At 42.0% G+C, this 17362-nt stretch overlaps 1 protein-coding gene across 2 annotated transcripts in view; it reads left to right on the plus strand.

The window, feature by feature from the left end:
• The window catches only part of LOC102938683 (amyloid beta precursor protein binding family B member 1 interacting protein), a 104132-nt gene that overhangs the window by 58769 nt on the left and 28001 nt on the right, over nt 1-17362 (plus strand). For both annotated transcript variants that reach the window (XR_006289077.1, XM_007058482.4), the window contains exons 6-10: nt 398-557; nt 4600-4721; nt 11596-11670; nt 13637-13780; nt 16798-16908. Coding sequence is in view for 1 of the 2 variants with exons in the window: in XM_007058482.4 (XP_007058544.1) it covers nt 398-557; nt 4600-4721; nt 11596-11670; nt 13637-13780; nt 16798-16908 (612 nt within the window). In the remaining variant the exon portion in view is untranslated. The remainder of the gene's footprint in view (nt 1-397; nt 558-4599; nt 4722-11595; nt 11671-13636; nt 13781-16797; nt 16909-17362) is intronic.

Genomic DNA, 17362 nt, shown 5'->3' on the forward strand with positions numbered 1-17362 from the left:
AATTACAATTACATAAGTAACTGTTTCTTTCTAGTCTTCATTAAGGGCACTTTGTACTTGGCTATTCTGCCTAGCATTTTCCTTCATTGTACTAGACTTCAGAGAGGCAGAGTTGAAATTCTGCAATCTCTCTGTGCACCATTTCACCTTTCCTTGAGTTACGCCCAATACAAAGTTTAATTTTCTTTTTTTACAACAGATCTTTTTCTTTGGTGCCAACAGAATGTACAAGCTCCCAAGATATATTATTCTCCCAGTTCAGTGTAGTACGTGGTGCCTTTTGAATCTGTAATAACCTTCAGCCTTAATCTTTCTTATCTGTTTTAGCAGGTTCTTGACCAGCCTAGCTTTTTATTCTCTGCTGAAATTAACTGACTTTATATGACTCTGTACTCAGCTTGTCGTCAAGGTGCACATGAATGATAACAGTACTAAGTCCCTGATGGTGGATGAACGGCAGGTGGCACGAGATGTTTTAGACAACCTCTTTGAGAAAACCCACTGTGATTGCAAGGTGGATTGGTGTCTGTATGAAATATACCCAGAACTACAAATTGGTAAGTTTCATAGGGCAAAGAGCCTATCTGGGCTTATGGTATGTTTGTTCTATGGTACTGATAATTATTAAAAGTGAGACTATACTTCTAAGTTTTCCCTGCTCCCAGTATCCATTTATGGGCTCTCTCTCTGTGTTGGAGGCATCACTGTTGAAGCAGTCTGTCTGAATTGTAGGAATGCCATCACTCCCTGCTGTCAAAGTGATGCAGAAAGTACCAGTCCACCCAGTAGGTGGAACTTTGTGGTGTGGTGATGTACTGAGCCTCTGTCACTCTGGGGGAATGCGTCTCCCACACCTCAGTGCAGCAGACCATGGAGACTCCCTGTTAACAGCTGTTTTCGTTATTCAGATTTTACACACACACAAAATGAACCAGTTGAATGATTATACAAAAAAACCAACTAAAGTCTTAGATGAGAGAGTACAGTGGTGGAGTGCTGTTGGCCAGAGCGATCTCGCTTGGGCCAGCTAGTGCTGTAATTAAGCAAACATTTCTGAGCAGCATGTCAGTCATTTCTGATATGCTTCACCTGTGGCTGCTTTTTTAAGTACAGATCACGTACGTTATAGTGTTCCTTTTCTTCAGTAGGGCTGCCACTCAGCTGGTGGTGCCTCATGACCCAAAGAGTAACGTGCCTGCTTCGGCTGACCTCAGAGCCCCTAGGGAACAGCTAGGTAAGAATTCACACAAATGGGTACAATTTAATCAATGTGGTTTCAAAGAGGCCTCGAGGCCTGAATGGGATGGAAGGTTCTTTCCCTCTGGACTATCACAAATGTCTGTCTCTGGGTCATGCTCAAAATGTATTAATGAAGAAACAAGTGCTGCCATGACCTTCTCCCACTGTGGTAGTGCCCTGGAGAAATTGCAAACTGAAAATGGCCCTTAGAACGATAAATGTATAAACTAACCTAGCCATAATAAGCCAACGCAGATTTGAAAATGTATTAAGAAAGTTAACATCAACCTCATGTACTAAAAAAAGTCCCAGGAATAATTATCCTTCCGCACTATAAATCAGATGTGGTGAATGGTTAGAAAAGAGTCTGGGTACCTCTGAACATGGAGATATTCATCTACTGTTGGGAGTGGCAGATAAAGTAATTGCCTATCCACTCTTTCTACCCCATTAAGATGATACATGAAGCAATATTGCCATCTTCTCCTGTACCTGCTTATCTTAACTAGAGAGAGACTGGAAATGGCACAAGAAATGTCACAGTTGTCACTTTGAATAATTTTAGAGTGTTTCCTTGCTTTGGGAAGTTGCTGTCTCTGGTCTGGTCTGACCTGGATAGAAATCCCTGAACACTGAATGGCAGCATAGGGCCAAATTCTTTCCTGAACCACTATAACCATTGGACCATGGTGTTTACCTGTGTGTTTATATGATCTGAAATGCCATTTTGAATCCCCTGCCTTATAGCCAGAGGCAGAGGATATTGGGGAAAACACAGGGAAAGAAATTAGGATTGGTGTTCAGACATTTTAAAGAAATAGAAATTATTTGTTGTACAGTAGCAATTAGAAGTCCCAGCTGTATTTAGAGCCCCATCATTTTTGGCATTGTACTAATGTAAAAAGAGACTGTCCTGGCCCTTGCACATAAGATCTTACCATCTAAGTAGAAGGATGGAAACTGTCAGGGGAAATGACTTGCCCAAGGTCATACAGCAGGTCAGTGGCAAAGGCAGGAATAGTACTGAAGTCTCTTGAATCTCACTTCACTGCCCTATCTTCTGGACCAAGTGAGCTGGATATAAAGTTTAATCATTTGTAGAAGGGTATTTTGGGTTGGGTGGAGCAGTATGTGTCAGGAGGTCTTCTGTTTCCCCTGGTGTGAAATATACTGTAGCAGAAAGAGGTTTCGTTAATTCTCTTCAAATGTTTTAAAATGCAGTCTGCTGTTTATTCCCCCTTGTACATTTGTTCACAGGATTAAAATAGTACCATTAACATTCTGATTAAGCAGACTTACTGGACTACAATAGACTTTCATCAGAAAATGACACTTCACTGAACCCAAAATGCTTCACAGAAAGATCTCGAGTTCAGTAAACTCGCAGTGAACCAGGCAGGTTCCCATAACCTGCCAGCTTGCCCAGCTTCCAACAAGCCCAGTCTTCCAGGGTGCAGTGCTCTGGGGCAGCCCTGCCATGCCAGGCTAGGATCCCTGCCGTGGAGCCAGAAGCCAGCCCTGGGATGAACCCTGGCTTCAACTGAGGCTCAGCTTACAGCTCCACAGACAGCCTGGAAGCCTGGGGAGAGGTTCCCAGGGTCTGCAGCTCTGGGGCACTGTGGACTGCCTGGGATCAGGGACTCCAGGGCTCAAGACTCCTGACCCAGCTGGCTCCCCAGGAAGCCAACAGGGCTGGGAGTCTGGAAGCTGGGGGGTCCCCAGCCCAGAGCAGTCTGCATGGTGGGGCAGCCCTGGAGCCAGAGCCCTGGGAGACCTGGCAGCTGCTGAGTAAAAATGATATTCTGGTAAGTTTCACACTGCTATTTTCATTCAGCAGCTGTCAGGTTCTCAGGGAACAAAGCAGTTTTTTTCAGGTATCTGTTTCATGGGAAATTTAGAAAAATTTGTTTTGGTTCCAATTTGGAATGGACCTGAAATTTCCCGTGAACTGGAATTCCCATGTTTTGGCCAGCTCTAATCTTAACATTTGTACAAAGAAACTATACTCTTCTATGTCATTTCCCTGCATGAGAGTTCTAGTGTAGCCTTTTTAAATATTACTTTGAGTAGCAAGCCCAAGAAGCCAATGTTTCAGATTAGTGAGTAAATATTCCAAAAAGAGTCCAAGCTATTTGTGTATCAGAACATCTTTGGTAGAGTACTGTACATATGTTTTTATCATATGAGATTGTATGTAAATGAAATGAGCTATTCCTTCAGATAAACTGCATATTGAAAAATTTCATGAAGGTTTTCTGTGGCTTTACTGTGGTACAACATTGGGCTGTATTTTGCAACAGAGCAATTTAACCACATAATGAACTTGTACCCCGGTTTAGAGGCGACTCTATTCCTCCGTACTGTCATTGTGGCTGGGATTACTGCTAGGGCCACTGTTTTGAAAGTTATTTCCAAGTTACATTCATATCTTTTAGGACACAATTTACCCTTCTGTTCCTTACCTGTAATTATACAGTGGTTTACATTGTCAGTGGCTTTATTAAAAGTATTACAGTGCTTTGTGTTGCTGAGGAACAACTGAGTACATTGAGACAGGCTCCCCAGCTGGGCCTCTGTAACGTCTGAAAGAACACAGTTGTTAAATCGTCAGAACTGAGTGTTGATGGACTGTATCGTACCCTTCCACTTGAGGGATTGAAGGAGGGTCTGAAAAGGGTATGAAACACTAGAAAAGGCCATCAGAATGTGCTTCCTCATCTCCTCCCGCATCAGTACAGTCCAAGTTGTCTGAAGAATGGGGTCACCAATGGCTATTGAAAGTAGAGCAAGAGTGCTCTTGGGGAACCTGCAGAGGTTTGCTGCACCCTGACTTAGCTGCTTAGGGACAAGGGTGCCCGAGCGCGTCCAGTGGCAAAGCATTTGCACCACTCCTTGCAGTGTCCGTTCAGAGACGTAGAAAGACGACGTCAGCAATCAGAGCTTTGGAAACAAGGATAAAAGGCTTGTGCAGGGCATGGCAAGTTAATGCTGGCTCTGCAGGCATTAATCTATGTTCAGTTTCACAACTTACTTCATGCCCATTATAACACACTCGATACAGAGCAGCTGTACTAACTACAGCCCCAACCTGGCTAGCCTTGCCCCCTAACACATGTGCTGTATTCTACACATGGAGCTAGCACCAAGGGGATGCCAGAGCTACATGCTACAGAGTTGCCTTGCCCTTTCACACTCCACCTCTTCTGTGAGGTGAGGCTCCCTTCTCTGCACAGGAAGGGACTACAGGGCTCTGACTTCTTGAATGAACATAAGACAATGGTTATATTCCGAGACAGGACTTTCTGTCTGCTGCCTCTGGAGTGTGTGTTTATCTTACGCTGACCTTTCTTGTCTCTGTAGAAAGGTTTTTTGAAGACCATGAAAATGTTGTTGAAGTCTTATCAGACTGGACCCGGGACAGTGAAAATAAGGTTCTGTTTTTGGAAAAAAATGAAAAATATGCTGTGTTCAAAAATCCCCAGGTAAGGTAACATGATATTGGCAAAATACTTTAAAATGATGTGGGTTAGTTTACACTATGCATGCTAGAGGTTTTATTGGCTTTAGTTCAGCCAGTTCTAAATGAGAAAAAACAAATCTGTGGTTTCAGTAACAAGGAAAAAACACACAAGAGAGCTTTTCCTCTGTAGTATATTCGTAGGTCTTGTCTACACTGCTAAAAATGAGACCTTCAGTTCCCCAATTGTGTGGCTTCATTGCAGGGAGCAATGGTGAAAGCTATTGTGTAAACACAGGGCTCAGATGTAAAGACGAATGCAGATCAGAAACAGTGTTTGAACACAAGACCATCAGCACTGCAGCATGGACCTCTGCAACTTGAGCTAAAGGAGAAGCTCCATTAGCTGGTACTAGTAGTAGGCTGTTATCCTCTGTGGATCAGCCACTAGAGAGGAACATGACACAGTTCACATGCAAGTTATGTAAGCACTTACAATAACTTATTAAACATGCTTCTAAACTATTAAACATGCCTTCATCTAAAGATTAATTGGGTTTATATATTTTTGGGGGGAAGGATGTTATCCCTTACACATTTGCCACCTACATGCTATCCAGCTAATGCTAGCAGCCATTGACAAAAGTTAGTGAGTCATACAATATAGGTCCTTTCCAGCATTTATCCTTCGCTTTGTTTCTATAATATACTTTTTAAAATACTTACAAAATAGGGCTTTCATCTTCAGATCTCCACTCTTTCATGAGGACGTGCACATCATCACGCTCACCCATTTGTGATATAATTTACTGTGCAATGGAAATCACATTAAGAGGCTGCTCCATGAATCTGCAGCAGTGACTCAGTTATTGAGATGGAAGGTCAGAAGCCCATGACTAAAGGCTGGAATATTAACACATATTGGGTTGCATGCACACAAAGAACACCACCTTAACATCTGAAAGACTGAAATCACTCTGTAATGCAGCTGCAATGATGCTAGGCTGACCTTTTGGGGGAAAATAGTAAAAAAACAGGCTATCTGGCATTGACACTAAAATTCAAAGAGCCTAGAGAATAATAATGACCCGAGGAAGACTGTAATATGGGAGGGAAAAAACCCTCCTGGAAATGCTTTTGTTTCATACATTTGGGTTAGATCATTCCCCCAGGGTAGCTGATGTTAAACTCACAAACCAAAATGTTAATCTCTTGTTTTTGAAACACTCTCTGGTCTTGATTCTTCTCTTCTACCTGTTTTGATCTCCTGATTTGCACTGCTGTAAATGAGAAAGAATCAGGCCCCGTGGATCAAATTGTGCACATTCCCTTTTGGTTTTGTAAAACTGATTGAAAGTATTTACACAATGTGCTTCAAATAGTGGCTGCTCTGTGCTTCTGTTCTACTACCACTGATAAGCTAGGGGAGACAGCTACACCTATCAGAGCCCTGTGAGTTGGTGCCTGTGTCCTGAATGTATGGACTCCTGTTTCTGTCCAAGGGATGACATCTGAGGGGTTAAACTAGAACAGCGATGCTAAAACTAAAGGTAAAATTAAGAGGTGGTGTAAGAATTCCAAATAATTTAATAACCATGAAGAATTCCATGCATGAATATCTATGTCCAGAGAAGGTGGTGTCTGACTGTAGCAGGCAAATGTCCACTTAAGGGACACTGAACTTCAAATTTAGTCCATTAAAGTTTAATAGTTTCAGGCAGGTACTACACCTGTCCCTCTGCTAATGCCTTTACAATCTGGCTTTACAATCTGATTCCTATTTTCTAAATTTGTTTTTCTCTCCTCTGCTGCCATGTGAAAGACCCACACAAACAAGAGTAAAATTGGCTATACACTGAGTGCAGTCAAATGCACAAGCAAACAGAAAATAGAGAAGTGGTTTTGCCCAGTACCTGCTGTTAGTTGTTATATGTCCCAATAGCAGGTAAGAATGTTTTAGACAGGAGCATGATTTTTAAATTGACAGTGTCCCTCAAACAAATGGTCTTATTTTTCTGGGATCATAACACAAGAACAGACTTTATACAATTTAACATTTTGTGTACATACTATTGTTAGGCACTTGCATTCCTATTGCTGCTTTTTTCTTAGAAGAATTTAATACTTATGAATCTTTCTCACTTACCACCTGTTCTCCCATTCGCTAACAGAAGTGGAGGAGAGTCTATCCTAGAATATAGAAGATGGGCCGCAGTAACTTTGTTAAACGATATGATGGAAGCCAAGTTTGAAGATTAGTTTCCTGGACCCTACTTAGCTTCGATTTAAGCTGCTGCCGGCTTCTCCAGATTCGTGTTTGTGATCTTCGAAGTGATAGGGCTGTGCAGATACAGTCTGATTTAGGATTATGAAAAACACCATCTGCACTACCGCGCATCATTGCTTTAGTATACAGTCGATATGACTGGAACACACAGACCAGATACTGTAGCAGGGAGTTGCTGAACACAGCTTTATTTTCATTCATTTTGTGCCTATAGTTTAAGTTGCCTTTAAGTTATATAAGTAGCTCATTCTAAAAGGGACTTTTTCAGTTGCTTATAACTTTGGCCATCTCTTGGCCTGGCCCTGCGTTTTGGAAAGTCTGACCAAAACAGTCCAGCCATTTTCAGGTGAGTAAGATTTTGTGCTATCAAAGACAAAAAACAAAAGCCACTTTTGTTAATATTAAAAATAATATTAGTCTTTCTTTTGAACAGCTCTGATGTTTCTGATTTTGGTACAGACTTCTCATTTGGTATAGAACTAATCCCTAGGTTAGACATATGCCACTTTGTGGACTGGGGAAAATCCATTTAGATTTGGTTGATTTTTGTAATGGTTTAAAGACTATCTTTCTGCTCTCCCTTGCATTTTTTTTTAAAGCCAACAAAGATTATTTAACTTTCTGTTGGCACTGCACATAGGTAATTTCTGATGTCATTTGCTCATCACTCTCTTGGCTATGTGTTCGCATGGCTATGAGAGTGGAGAGCAATTTGTCAGTTCATATGCAGGTGTGTGTAGAAGAACTTCCGGGAGCATAGACCTTTTGGAACCTTGCCTCATTCCCTACCGTGTTCAATGATGTATAGCCTGATGTGGCCTTGCTTCACTGAGTGTGCATTGTGCCTGATATAGCATTCTACATACCAGAATTTATTTATTTTATCTTTCTTCGGTGGTGAGGGGGGACTGGGCTGTTACATCAAAAATAACTATTACATGAACACAAAGCCTTCAAAAAGCAGAATCTGAAAGTTGGGAGAGGGGGGCAAAGTTAATGTTACTTGTATTCTGTAACTCTGCCCCCTTATGTACATGCATGTTCTTGTGTTGTAATCCCAGAGAATCACTCCATCTGTTAAGGAGTCTCAGTTCCCTACCACAGATAGACACATCCTCCTTTGCAAACAATAGAAATATTCATGCTTGGGAGGTTTGTGTGTATATGGAGAGAGCTCTCCAGCAAATCTAGGCAGCATTCACATTAATGGCCTGACTCTCCCAACCCTGACATACTTCTCCCCCAGGGTCTTTGCAGAAGGGAAACAGTTTGTCTTTTAATATGACCTTTGACTATTGGACTTGGAATGACCTCTTGTGGACACGTGGTCCCCTAGCACATGATGAATGGCATTCTGATCAATGGTAGACCACACAGTGATACAGATATAGCAAGTGCAGTATGCAGTCTCCTCCCCTGGGCCTAATCCATTGAAGGATAATAAAGGTCAGATACTGTCAGATTTCAGGAACAGAAGGGACACACAAGAGGTGAACCATAATAAATGAAATGCATGTTGGCAAGGGAAAGATGAAATGATACATCTGTATAGCATAGGATTGGGTGGCAAAACCCTCCTGCACTGACAAAAAGCAGCCTTATGCGTGATGCCACCTGGTTGTCATTACTGAAATTCTCTTTCTACCGCTGACTGTAGGCACAGGGTGGTCTGTTTTTCCTAAATAAATGCCAGATGCTCTAATGTAAATCACGCATAGTAAGAGGACCTTTGTGGTCTCATTAAGGCCATCAGCGTCATTCCGAATCTGTGCATTGGTGGCTATAACAGGGCCAGACTGAGACAATCCAGGGCCCTAACCACACACTGGGGTTTCCTATGGTCCCTTCCCTGCTGAGCTGATAGTGGCAAAGGCCCCCACACTAGAGCCTTTTGCTGGGTTAGTGAGGTCCTCCTGTAGCTCTGTGTTGGTCCAGAGAAGGAGGAAGCTTCAATTTACCCAACAATCTAACTTTGTGTGGACTACAGTCCATCCTACCTGAAGGGGAACCCCCACCCAGCCAAGCAAAGTCGTCATGGGACTTGTTCTGCTATATTCCCTGCTTTCTTTTCAACGTTTCCCCTTTGTGGGCAGGGGCTCCTGCCAACCCCAGCGCAGCAGAGCTATGATTGCATGGCACCACAGAGTTCTCTGCTCAAAGCAGGAGTTGTCTGATTAGCAACTGCACTGAGATGAATGTGGTACTTCACCTCATCAGAGCTGTTGTTTCAGGCTGTCTGCAGACTCAGGCAGGCATCACGGCTCCAGCCACACTCAGGACACATTTTCAAGGCTTTTTTTTTTTTTACAACCAAAAGGGCTAGAAATGCACATATTTCCAAATGAAAGCAGAGATTCCAATGTACTCATGGGATTCCAGGAGCTGTGGCCCTAAACCAGTGGTGGGCAACCTGCTGCCCACGGGCCACACGCGACTTGTCAGGGTAATCCACTGGCAGACCGACAGACAGTTTGTTGACATTTGCACGGCCGCCTGCAGCTCCCAGTGGCTGTGGTTTGCCATTCCTGGCCAATGGGAGCTGTGGGAAGTGGCAGCCAGCACGTCCCTGCGGCTCATGCCGCTTCCCGCAACTCCCATTGGCTGGGAACAGCGAACCGCAGGCACTGGGAGCTGCAGGCGGCCGTGCAAATGTAAATAAACTGTCTGGCGGCTCACCAACGGTTTACCTGATGGGCCATGAACAACCTGCAGGCCGCAGGTTGCCCACAACCTCTCTAGACTCATGTATTTACTTTAATCTAGCCCTGGACTATGAACTACAGATTAGCCATGTGCTCGGGCAGCTAGTAGCCAGTCTAGTCTTTCCTACTTCTGGGAATCCTGAGTCTGAGCTCCATTTTGTTTCTAGTAGAAAATAGCCCAGTTTTGAATGTTCCAGTGTCTTTCATTTTTTTCTTTAATCATTGCTGTGGCCATGGCAGAAGCATAGGACGAGGTGCGGCTGATGGTGCTTTTAGGCTTGCCTGTTTGACATTGTGCATTTTAAGGTCACTTTTTAAAAATAAGTGTTGCTCCTGGGGTCTCCCTGAAAAAATAAACCATCTTGAACAAGCCCTGCTCTCCCACAAAGCTGCGTGCAAAATGCTGCTTGAGGAGGAAGATGTGGTTACATGGTCAAGCTGGGTTCCCCGATTTCTCTCTGGGCTGCCTGGTCGCAGTCATCTCCAATTACCTGCTTGCACATGAAGGTGGAGTTTGGTTACATTGCTTGGTATAACCACAACATGTTCCTCCTTTAACTGGCAAATGTCACCAAAAGAGAAAAAAGACATTGCAGATCCATGACACATTTTGGCCTTTGTTGATTTCTAGGACAAATCTGCATGTAAATATGTCATCTGACTGTCAGAACTATTGAGGACACAGAAGTCTCACTGAAGTCAATGGGAACTGTTGGTGGGTTTTGGGGGGAATAGAGAAAAGAGAAAAAAAAATCACACTCTTTACGCTGGATTTAGGAGAGTAATTTTAGGTAGCCAGCTTTCAAAAAATGTGGCAGAATTCTACCTGGATGAAACAGGTTTTGTTTTGCAGGATAGGGGCCATAAAGCAAACAATTTACCTTATTCATAATTCAACCAAAGCCAAAGGGACTATTTATAAACATTGTTATTTCCCTACTTTGGTTTCAAGTCAGCAGGCCTTTAGCTGCCAACAGATTTGGGCCTTGGTTTTTACCAGAGCATGATCCTGACCTTCACAACTCCAGATATAGTTTCGAGTCTACAGTTAAATGTGGGTCCAACTACTTGTGTCTGCAATTGTACCCCTTTAAACAGCACAGCTACATTGTCTAGGCATATAGGCTTCTGAATGGGTGCAATTCCAGGTGAGGATACTTGCACCCACAGTGGTGGAGGCGTTGTTTCATAGTTTAGGCCCAAGTCTCAAACAATGAGTTTGATGCTAGATATGGTGGTGTACAGCGTCTGTCAACAAGTATGCAAAATAACCCCTTGGCCTTCAAAGGACTCCTTGGACAAAAAGTACTTTCCTGGATGGTGAAAAAATGCAACATACAAATGCAGAAATAAGGAACTCTGTAAAATCTACTGTGTCCAAACACTTGTTACTAAATAATAAAGAACTGTAGCACATGCACAGCTCCATTTCTGAAGCAATGCACACCATAAACATTGATTGCTATAAAATTGTGCATTCAGTTCCTGGCGTACATTTTTCTTCATCACATACTAATCTGCTGCATAACCCTCAATCATGTTCTGTAACGCCCACCTCTAGGAAGCTCGGACCGTGTTCAAATTGAAAAAATAAAATCAAACCCACTGACCCAGAAAAGCAGCCAAACAAAATCAAGACTTGAGCCACATTTTTTTCAAGTAAGGGGTTGAGGTGGGGTGTAGGGGTATATGGGTAAAATGAATTTTAGATTGAGAAAATTGACATATAAACTCCAACAGGCAGCTTTGGTGAAGGTTTCCTGTAATGAGATTTGAAGAGCAATACTTGGCTACCTGCCTCATACCATCTACCTCAGTGCACAATACAGAAAGGCTGAATAATGATGTGATCTGTTCATTTATATTCTTTATCTTTTCTGTTCAACATAAACTTCTTGTATTTTAATCAGAATTTCTACCTGGCAAACAAAGGCAAAAATGAAGGCAAGGAAATGAATGAGAAAAACAAAGAGTTTCTACTGGAGGTAAGCCAGCTTGGGAAAGTGATGGTGCAAGTGCTGATGCAGCAGAGTGCCACAGCCTACATCTGCTCTTAGCAGCCGTGCTTAGTTCTTTGTTTGCTAATGTGTCACAGGAAGTTCTGTGTTTGTTATTACCAGCTTTGTGTTTAAGGCTGTGTAGGAAGCTATTCAACTTCATCTGCAGCTCACCACTGAAAGCATAGACTCTACTTCGTATATTTTTTTATATTTTTATTATAAAACATAGTGCAGATAATTCCTTTCTTCTGTTAGGTGCCAGTCCTACAAATATTTACACGTGTGCTTAGCTTTTTTCTACAGTGAGTAGTCCGACTGATTTCCGTTAAGTGAAGCACCTGCTTAGGTGTTTACAGGACTGGGGCCTGAACAAGGACAGCAGGGGATTAGGAGCATTGCACTTTCACAGTCCTCTAAAGAGGCACCTGCAATCAAGGTTCATCTTAGCTCTGACATTGTTGCAGAAATGTGTTGCTTGCAAGATCCCCAACAGAGCATTACCAATAGTCTAAAACACTCCTGGGCTAGAATCAGATTGGCTTTTTATTTTTTAAATCATTAACTAAGACTGATCAATAATGATAATAATGAAATAATTAGTTGCTTTTCTTTCTAGTTAAAGTAGGTACATTTCCCCCACCCCCACGAGTTTTTGTTTCATGTACTACATGCTGGGTTGTACCATGAAAGGACTCCATGCTTGTAAAACTAAATTGTCTCTTTATAAAGAGAACTATTCACAGAGATGCTGCTGTAAGCACTCAAGCCACATGCATACAGACTAACTTCCTGATTCCTCTTCCAGACTCTTCCAACCCTGCAACCTGAGTGCCTCCTCCCAAGTTCCATGCAGGTTGCTACAGTTACTAGTGTTAGCTCTGCAGCCAGCTTATACAAGCAGCCTTTGGATTTGATTCCAGTTTAAGCCTACTTATCTTCTGACCCTTCTTGTTGAAAGTTCAGTTAAGATGAGAAAGAGAAATCTAGACTTATAACAAACAAACGATGATCATAGAACTAAGGGAATGAAAAAAACCTTTAGTTTTGGGCAAACATTTTAGCTTTGATGCAAATGCAGGAAGAGGATAATCTACACTCAGATGCCTGGGGAGTCCCACTTTAGAATTAGTGCATGATAACAAAGCCACCAAATATCAGCAAGCAGAGAGCTGTCCACAGTAACTTCTAAATGAGAAAATAAAGTATGTTGACATTAGAGATTACCCTGAGTGTTTTACCCCTCACAACAGGAGCAGTTTCATGGCTAACAATAACATGTATTTGTTCACATGGTTTGTGAATGCTGTTATGTGCTTAAAAATAAGTATTAATAGAAATCTCTCAATCTTTGATTTTATTTTAAAGTTCTTGGTGCCTTTAGGAGCAGTTTCTAGGGTATTAAGTATTTCCCTACACAACCTAGAGATGTTGCAATAGTCAAAAACCCGAGCATGTGAGAATAATGGTGCCAAGCATTTTATTCTATCTTCCTCAGCAGAAAATGCTTTCTCTGGTTAAAGTCTTTAGTAGGTTATTGCAAATCCTTCATTAAGTAATATCTGTTTCTGGTCCAGGATTAGGGGTGGCCAGAAATAGAAGTCCACCACTATGCAAAGAGCCTAATGGGAGAAGTCTCTATCCACTACTTAACCCTTAAATATTTAGTCTGGGGCTTAAGAGAAGGGAATGAGCTAGCTGTGTGTGGGCCCTCTGCTGTGAGGACAGTTTCCCAGAGCAAGTGTCTATAAAGAATGCCCAAGTCCCACATGAGCACTTTAATATGGAAAACTCATATTTACATATTTGACTCTCTGTTCCATAACTGGGCTCCCCATCTTTATACATTCACTGTTGCAGAAAATGTCTGGTTTTAAGTGAACAATTTGCTGCTGTTTATTAATATGGGTACTCAAGTCCATTTATTTTGTGTAATCCAATTCTCGCTGCACAGGAAAGCTTCTGTGGGACGTCTGTCATTGTGCCAGAACTTGAAGGGGCCCTTTATTTGAAGGAAGATGGAAAAAAGTCCTGGAAGAGGCGCTATTTTCTTCTACGAGCTTCTGGAATTTATTACGTCCCCAAGGGAAAGACCAAGGTCAGGAAATCAAAGGAATCATTTTAGCAGTACAGCAATTCATGTAGGTGAAAGTGAAGAGCTCCTGAAGTGACATTTTGAGAGCAATGGCTGGTGCATCTGCGACAGATTTTTCCTTTGACTGCGACGCTTGTGCAAATATTAGGATGTAGTCACAGAAATCCTGTACAGTTCCCCCCATTTTGGTTTCTTCAGTTAGGTAAAAACATTGGGTGAAATCTTGCCGCTCTTGAAGTCAATGGGGGGAAAACCCCAATGCCCGTCAGCTGGCACTTTGCTGCAAATAATGCTTTTACTTCATATCTAGTTCCTCGTGGAAGGGAATTTAAGAAGTTTGCAAACAGTCTCACTCTGTATAGCAAAATGGAAGTGCAGAAAACCTGACATTGTTTATAACAAGACTCAGTTGAAAGCTCTAGTCCGGCTTTTATAGTCTGTGTTTGTAACCAACTTGCCATGCCAACAGCCGTTGCAGGGAAGTGCTCTGAAGTCTTTGTGCTATTATATGCCAAATGTTTTTCCTGAAGAGATCTTTGCCTAGAGAATATGTTGTGCCTTTTCAGCTTTTTAAGGCTGTCCTCAATAGAACAAGAGGTGAGACAGAGGCGTTCAGGTTGACAGAATCTAATACAGTGACATTTACCATTACTGGGTATTGAAAGAGTCTGAATTGCCAGCCCGCAGTGGATAAGCAAAGGAGCCTGAAGTGCACTGCAGAAGGGGGCTCACTGCTGCTCATTTTTAGAGTAACATCCTTGGTATGACTTTTGGGTACTGGGTTGGCAGTTTTATATTCTGACAAGTGCTGCCACTTATGGCTCTTAATGCTTCAGATTTGCTTTGGATGAAAATGCTTGTGCCAGTGACTGAGCCTCCCCATACCCAGAGCTAATGATGTACACCAAGTCAATGGGACTTAATTTTTTGTCATTCCCTGAATAAATCACAATGAAAGAAATAGTAATCAACTTAAAAAATAAGAGACAAGTCCGCCAGTGAGTGGCAGAGGCGTGTAGTGCTACTACTCAGGTGACCCAGGTGCAGAAACAGACTAGGACCCAAGTCCGGGCAAAATGCAGCATTAATTAGATGACTGCCCTGCTTGTACTGTAGTTAATAGAATGGCTGTGTCTGACTTCTAAGGCAGTGGTCATCTGGGCTTTCCATTCCTCAATGAATCTCCCACCCATACAGCACTCTTACCAAACAGTCTAGAACTGTGATTGGAAGGATTTTCTCCAATCACAATGCAGATTAGTGAAATACTCTCATTCCAAGAATGGTGGACTATGAAATTGGTCTAATTCTTTCTAGCAAAATGGAAATAAAGAAAATCTGACATACCTTGGGCTATGTTTAAAAAAATAAAATGAGCACTTTATATTGACTGTTCAAAATATATCTAGGCCCATGAAAACAAACATGCAGTTAATTTTGCATACCCTAATATTTAGGTCTATGCTTGTTTTGTGCGTGCAAGTCAGGCCCTAAAACTTTGAGAAAGTGTCCTTGACCGCAGTCGTGTCACTATTTCCACACCAGCAATTGCTTCAAACCGTTAGTCCACCTAAGTATCATTCTCCGTCCCACAAACTGATATTAATGGAAAGCCCAAGAAGTTAGCAGCACCAAACACACAAGTTACTTGTTTAAACTTTTTTCTTTAAATTATGCAGTTAAAGTCTTGTTTTGTCCGGTCATGCAATAGGAATAACATTATGGCTTTGCAAAAATACTTGCAATAAATGACTTATCTTCTACATGATAATTTGTTACTTTCCCTACTTATCTGTGATGAATGTTTCCCTTTAAATAATTGTATCTGGATTGGACTCAATCATGCATTGGTTCCTAAGAAAAGCAAGAACTCCATTGTCATTCCCATTGAAGGCTTGGTGTTGAGGTTGCCCGTAAGTTTCATTGATTTAAATGCGCTCAGTGTGAAATCCTAGCCCCATTGCAGTCAATTGCAAAACTCACAAAGACTTCAGTAGGAACTTCCGGTTGGGTACTGAATAGGGAGATACTTATAATTAATACCAAGGCATTCCAGAGCACAGAATTCATGCTACTGTCCCCACTTGTCAGGTATTTTGATGGAGCTACCACTAAATGGCAGTGTGAATAAAGTGACTCCAAGGAAGTATCTTAATGAAAGCGTAACAACAAGCAAGAATGTTACACTAAAATATGGCCTCTACCCCCAAGGAGAGAAGCTTTTTGAGGTGTCCAGTGTACATTCATTTACTAAGTATATGGGCATATTCAGAAAGATATGGAGATAGAACTGTTTTTGCATTAACATGTATAAAGAGTATGAAGATTATACATTGTACCCAGAAATCCTTAACGCAGCAAAGTGTGCCAACAGACACCTTGTTGCCACAGCAACACAGTACGAACAAATAATAGGTTACCTACGGTGGTAGACAGAAAGATACCAGCGCATGGAGATGCGGTGGGAGGAGGGCTGGAATTGTCTTTTTAAGGCAGTTTTGAAGTAGGAACGGATGAAATGTGGCTCATTTACTTTTGTGTAAATTTACACACATTGACTGTATGTTCCAAGGGAAAGGCAGTTGCTTAGAATAAAAACAATATTTTTTCCCTAACACGATTTCCCCCTAGAACTGCAGAAGCGTCATTGCAGGACCTACATCTATTTTAATCAATTAAAGTTTTTTCCTACTAGGAACCACTCTCTTCAGAAAGGATAACAGTTCACTGGCTTGGAAACAAAACAAAGGATTAAAACAGCAAAACTCAGATTTATATGGAATGTAGTAAAATGTTTCATTGTGATTCTAAAGGTGAATTGATACCTTTCTCTGTTTGTCTTAATGGTCACTAAAGTTTAAGAACAACTCAAACACTTGTCATTCTCTCCGCTTTGATAAAATCCACAACAGTTAAAACAAAATTCAGCATCAAAGTGGTTTGAAAAAAGGTCCTTTAATGTGTCTGGCATCATAGCTTAATTCCCTGTAACAACAGAATGTTTGGTTTCCATTTTTTAGACATCCCGGGATTTGGCTTGCTTCATACAATTCGAGAATTTGAATATTTATTATGGTACTCAGTACAAACTGAAATACAAGGCACCTACGGATTACTGCTTTGTCTTAAAGGTATGTACAAGAGAAGTCTGTTATGCTAATGTGTGCTTTAACTGCTGCCATATACAGATATGGTAAGGGCCTGATCCTGTAAGGTGCAGAGTGCTTCCTGCAACATTACTGCACACCCTCACCTGTGAGTCACTTTGGCCCTATTCAGCAACGTACCTTTGGGAATTACTTAACTTTAAGCACATGAGTAGTCACAATGAGTACCTTGCTGAATTGGGGCCCTTAAGATGTTGCTCAACATCTTGCAGGATTAGGCCCAGTAGATGTCATGCTTTAAAGCACAACTCTGTGTGGCAGGAGGAGAAGAGCCTGGTGGGCCTGGCCCACCCACGTAGCTACAGTCCAGCTGCTGGAGAAAGTAGTGGCTCTCCTCTTTCTGCTACTCCAGGTGGGGAGATGAGGGACCCAAGGCTACTGCCTGCTCCTCTCAGGGAGAGAAGGGGATGCCACATTG

Source organism: Chelonia mydas, chromosome 2, assembly GCF_015237465.2.
Source record: "Chelonia mydas isolate rCheMyd1 chromosome 2, rCheMyd1.pri.v2, whole genome shotgun sequence".
Lineage (NCBI taxonomy): Eukaryota > Metazoa > Chordata > Testudines > Cheloniidae > Chelonia > Chelonia mydas.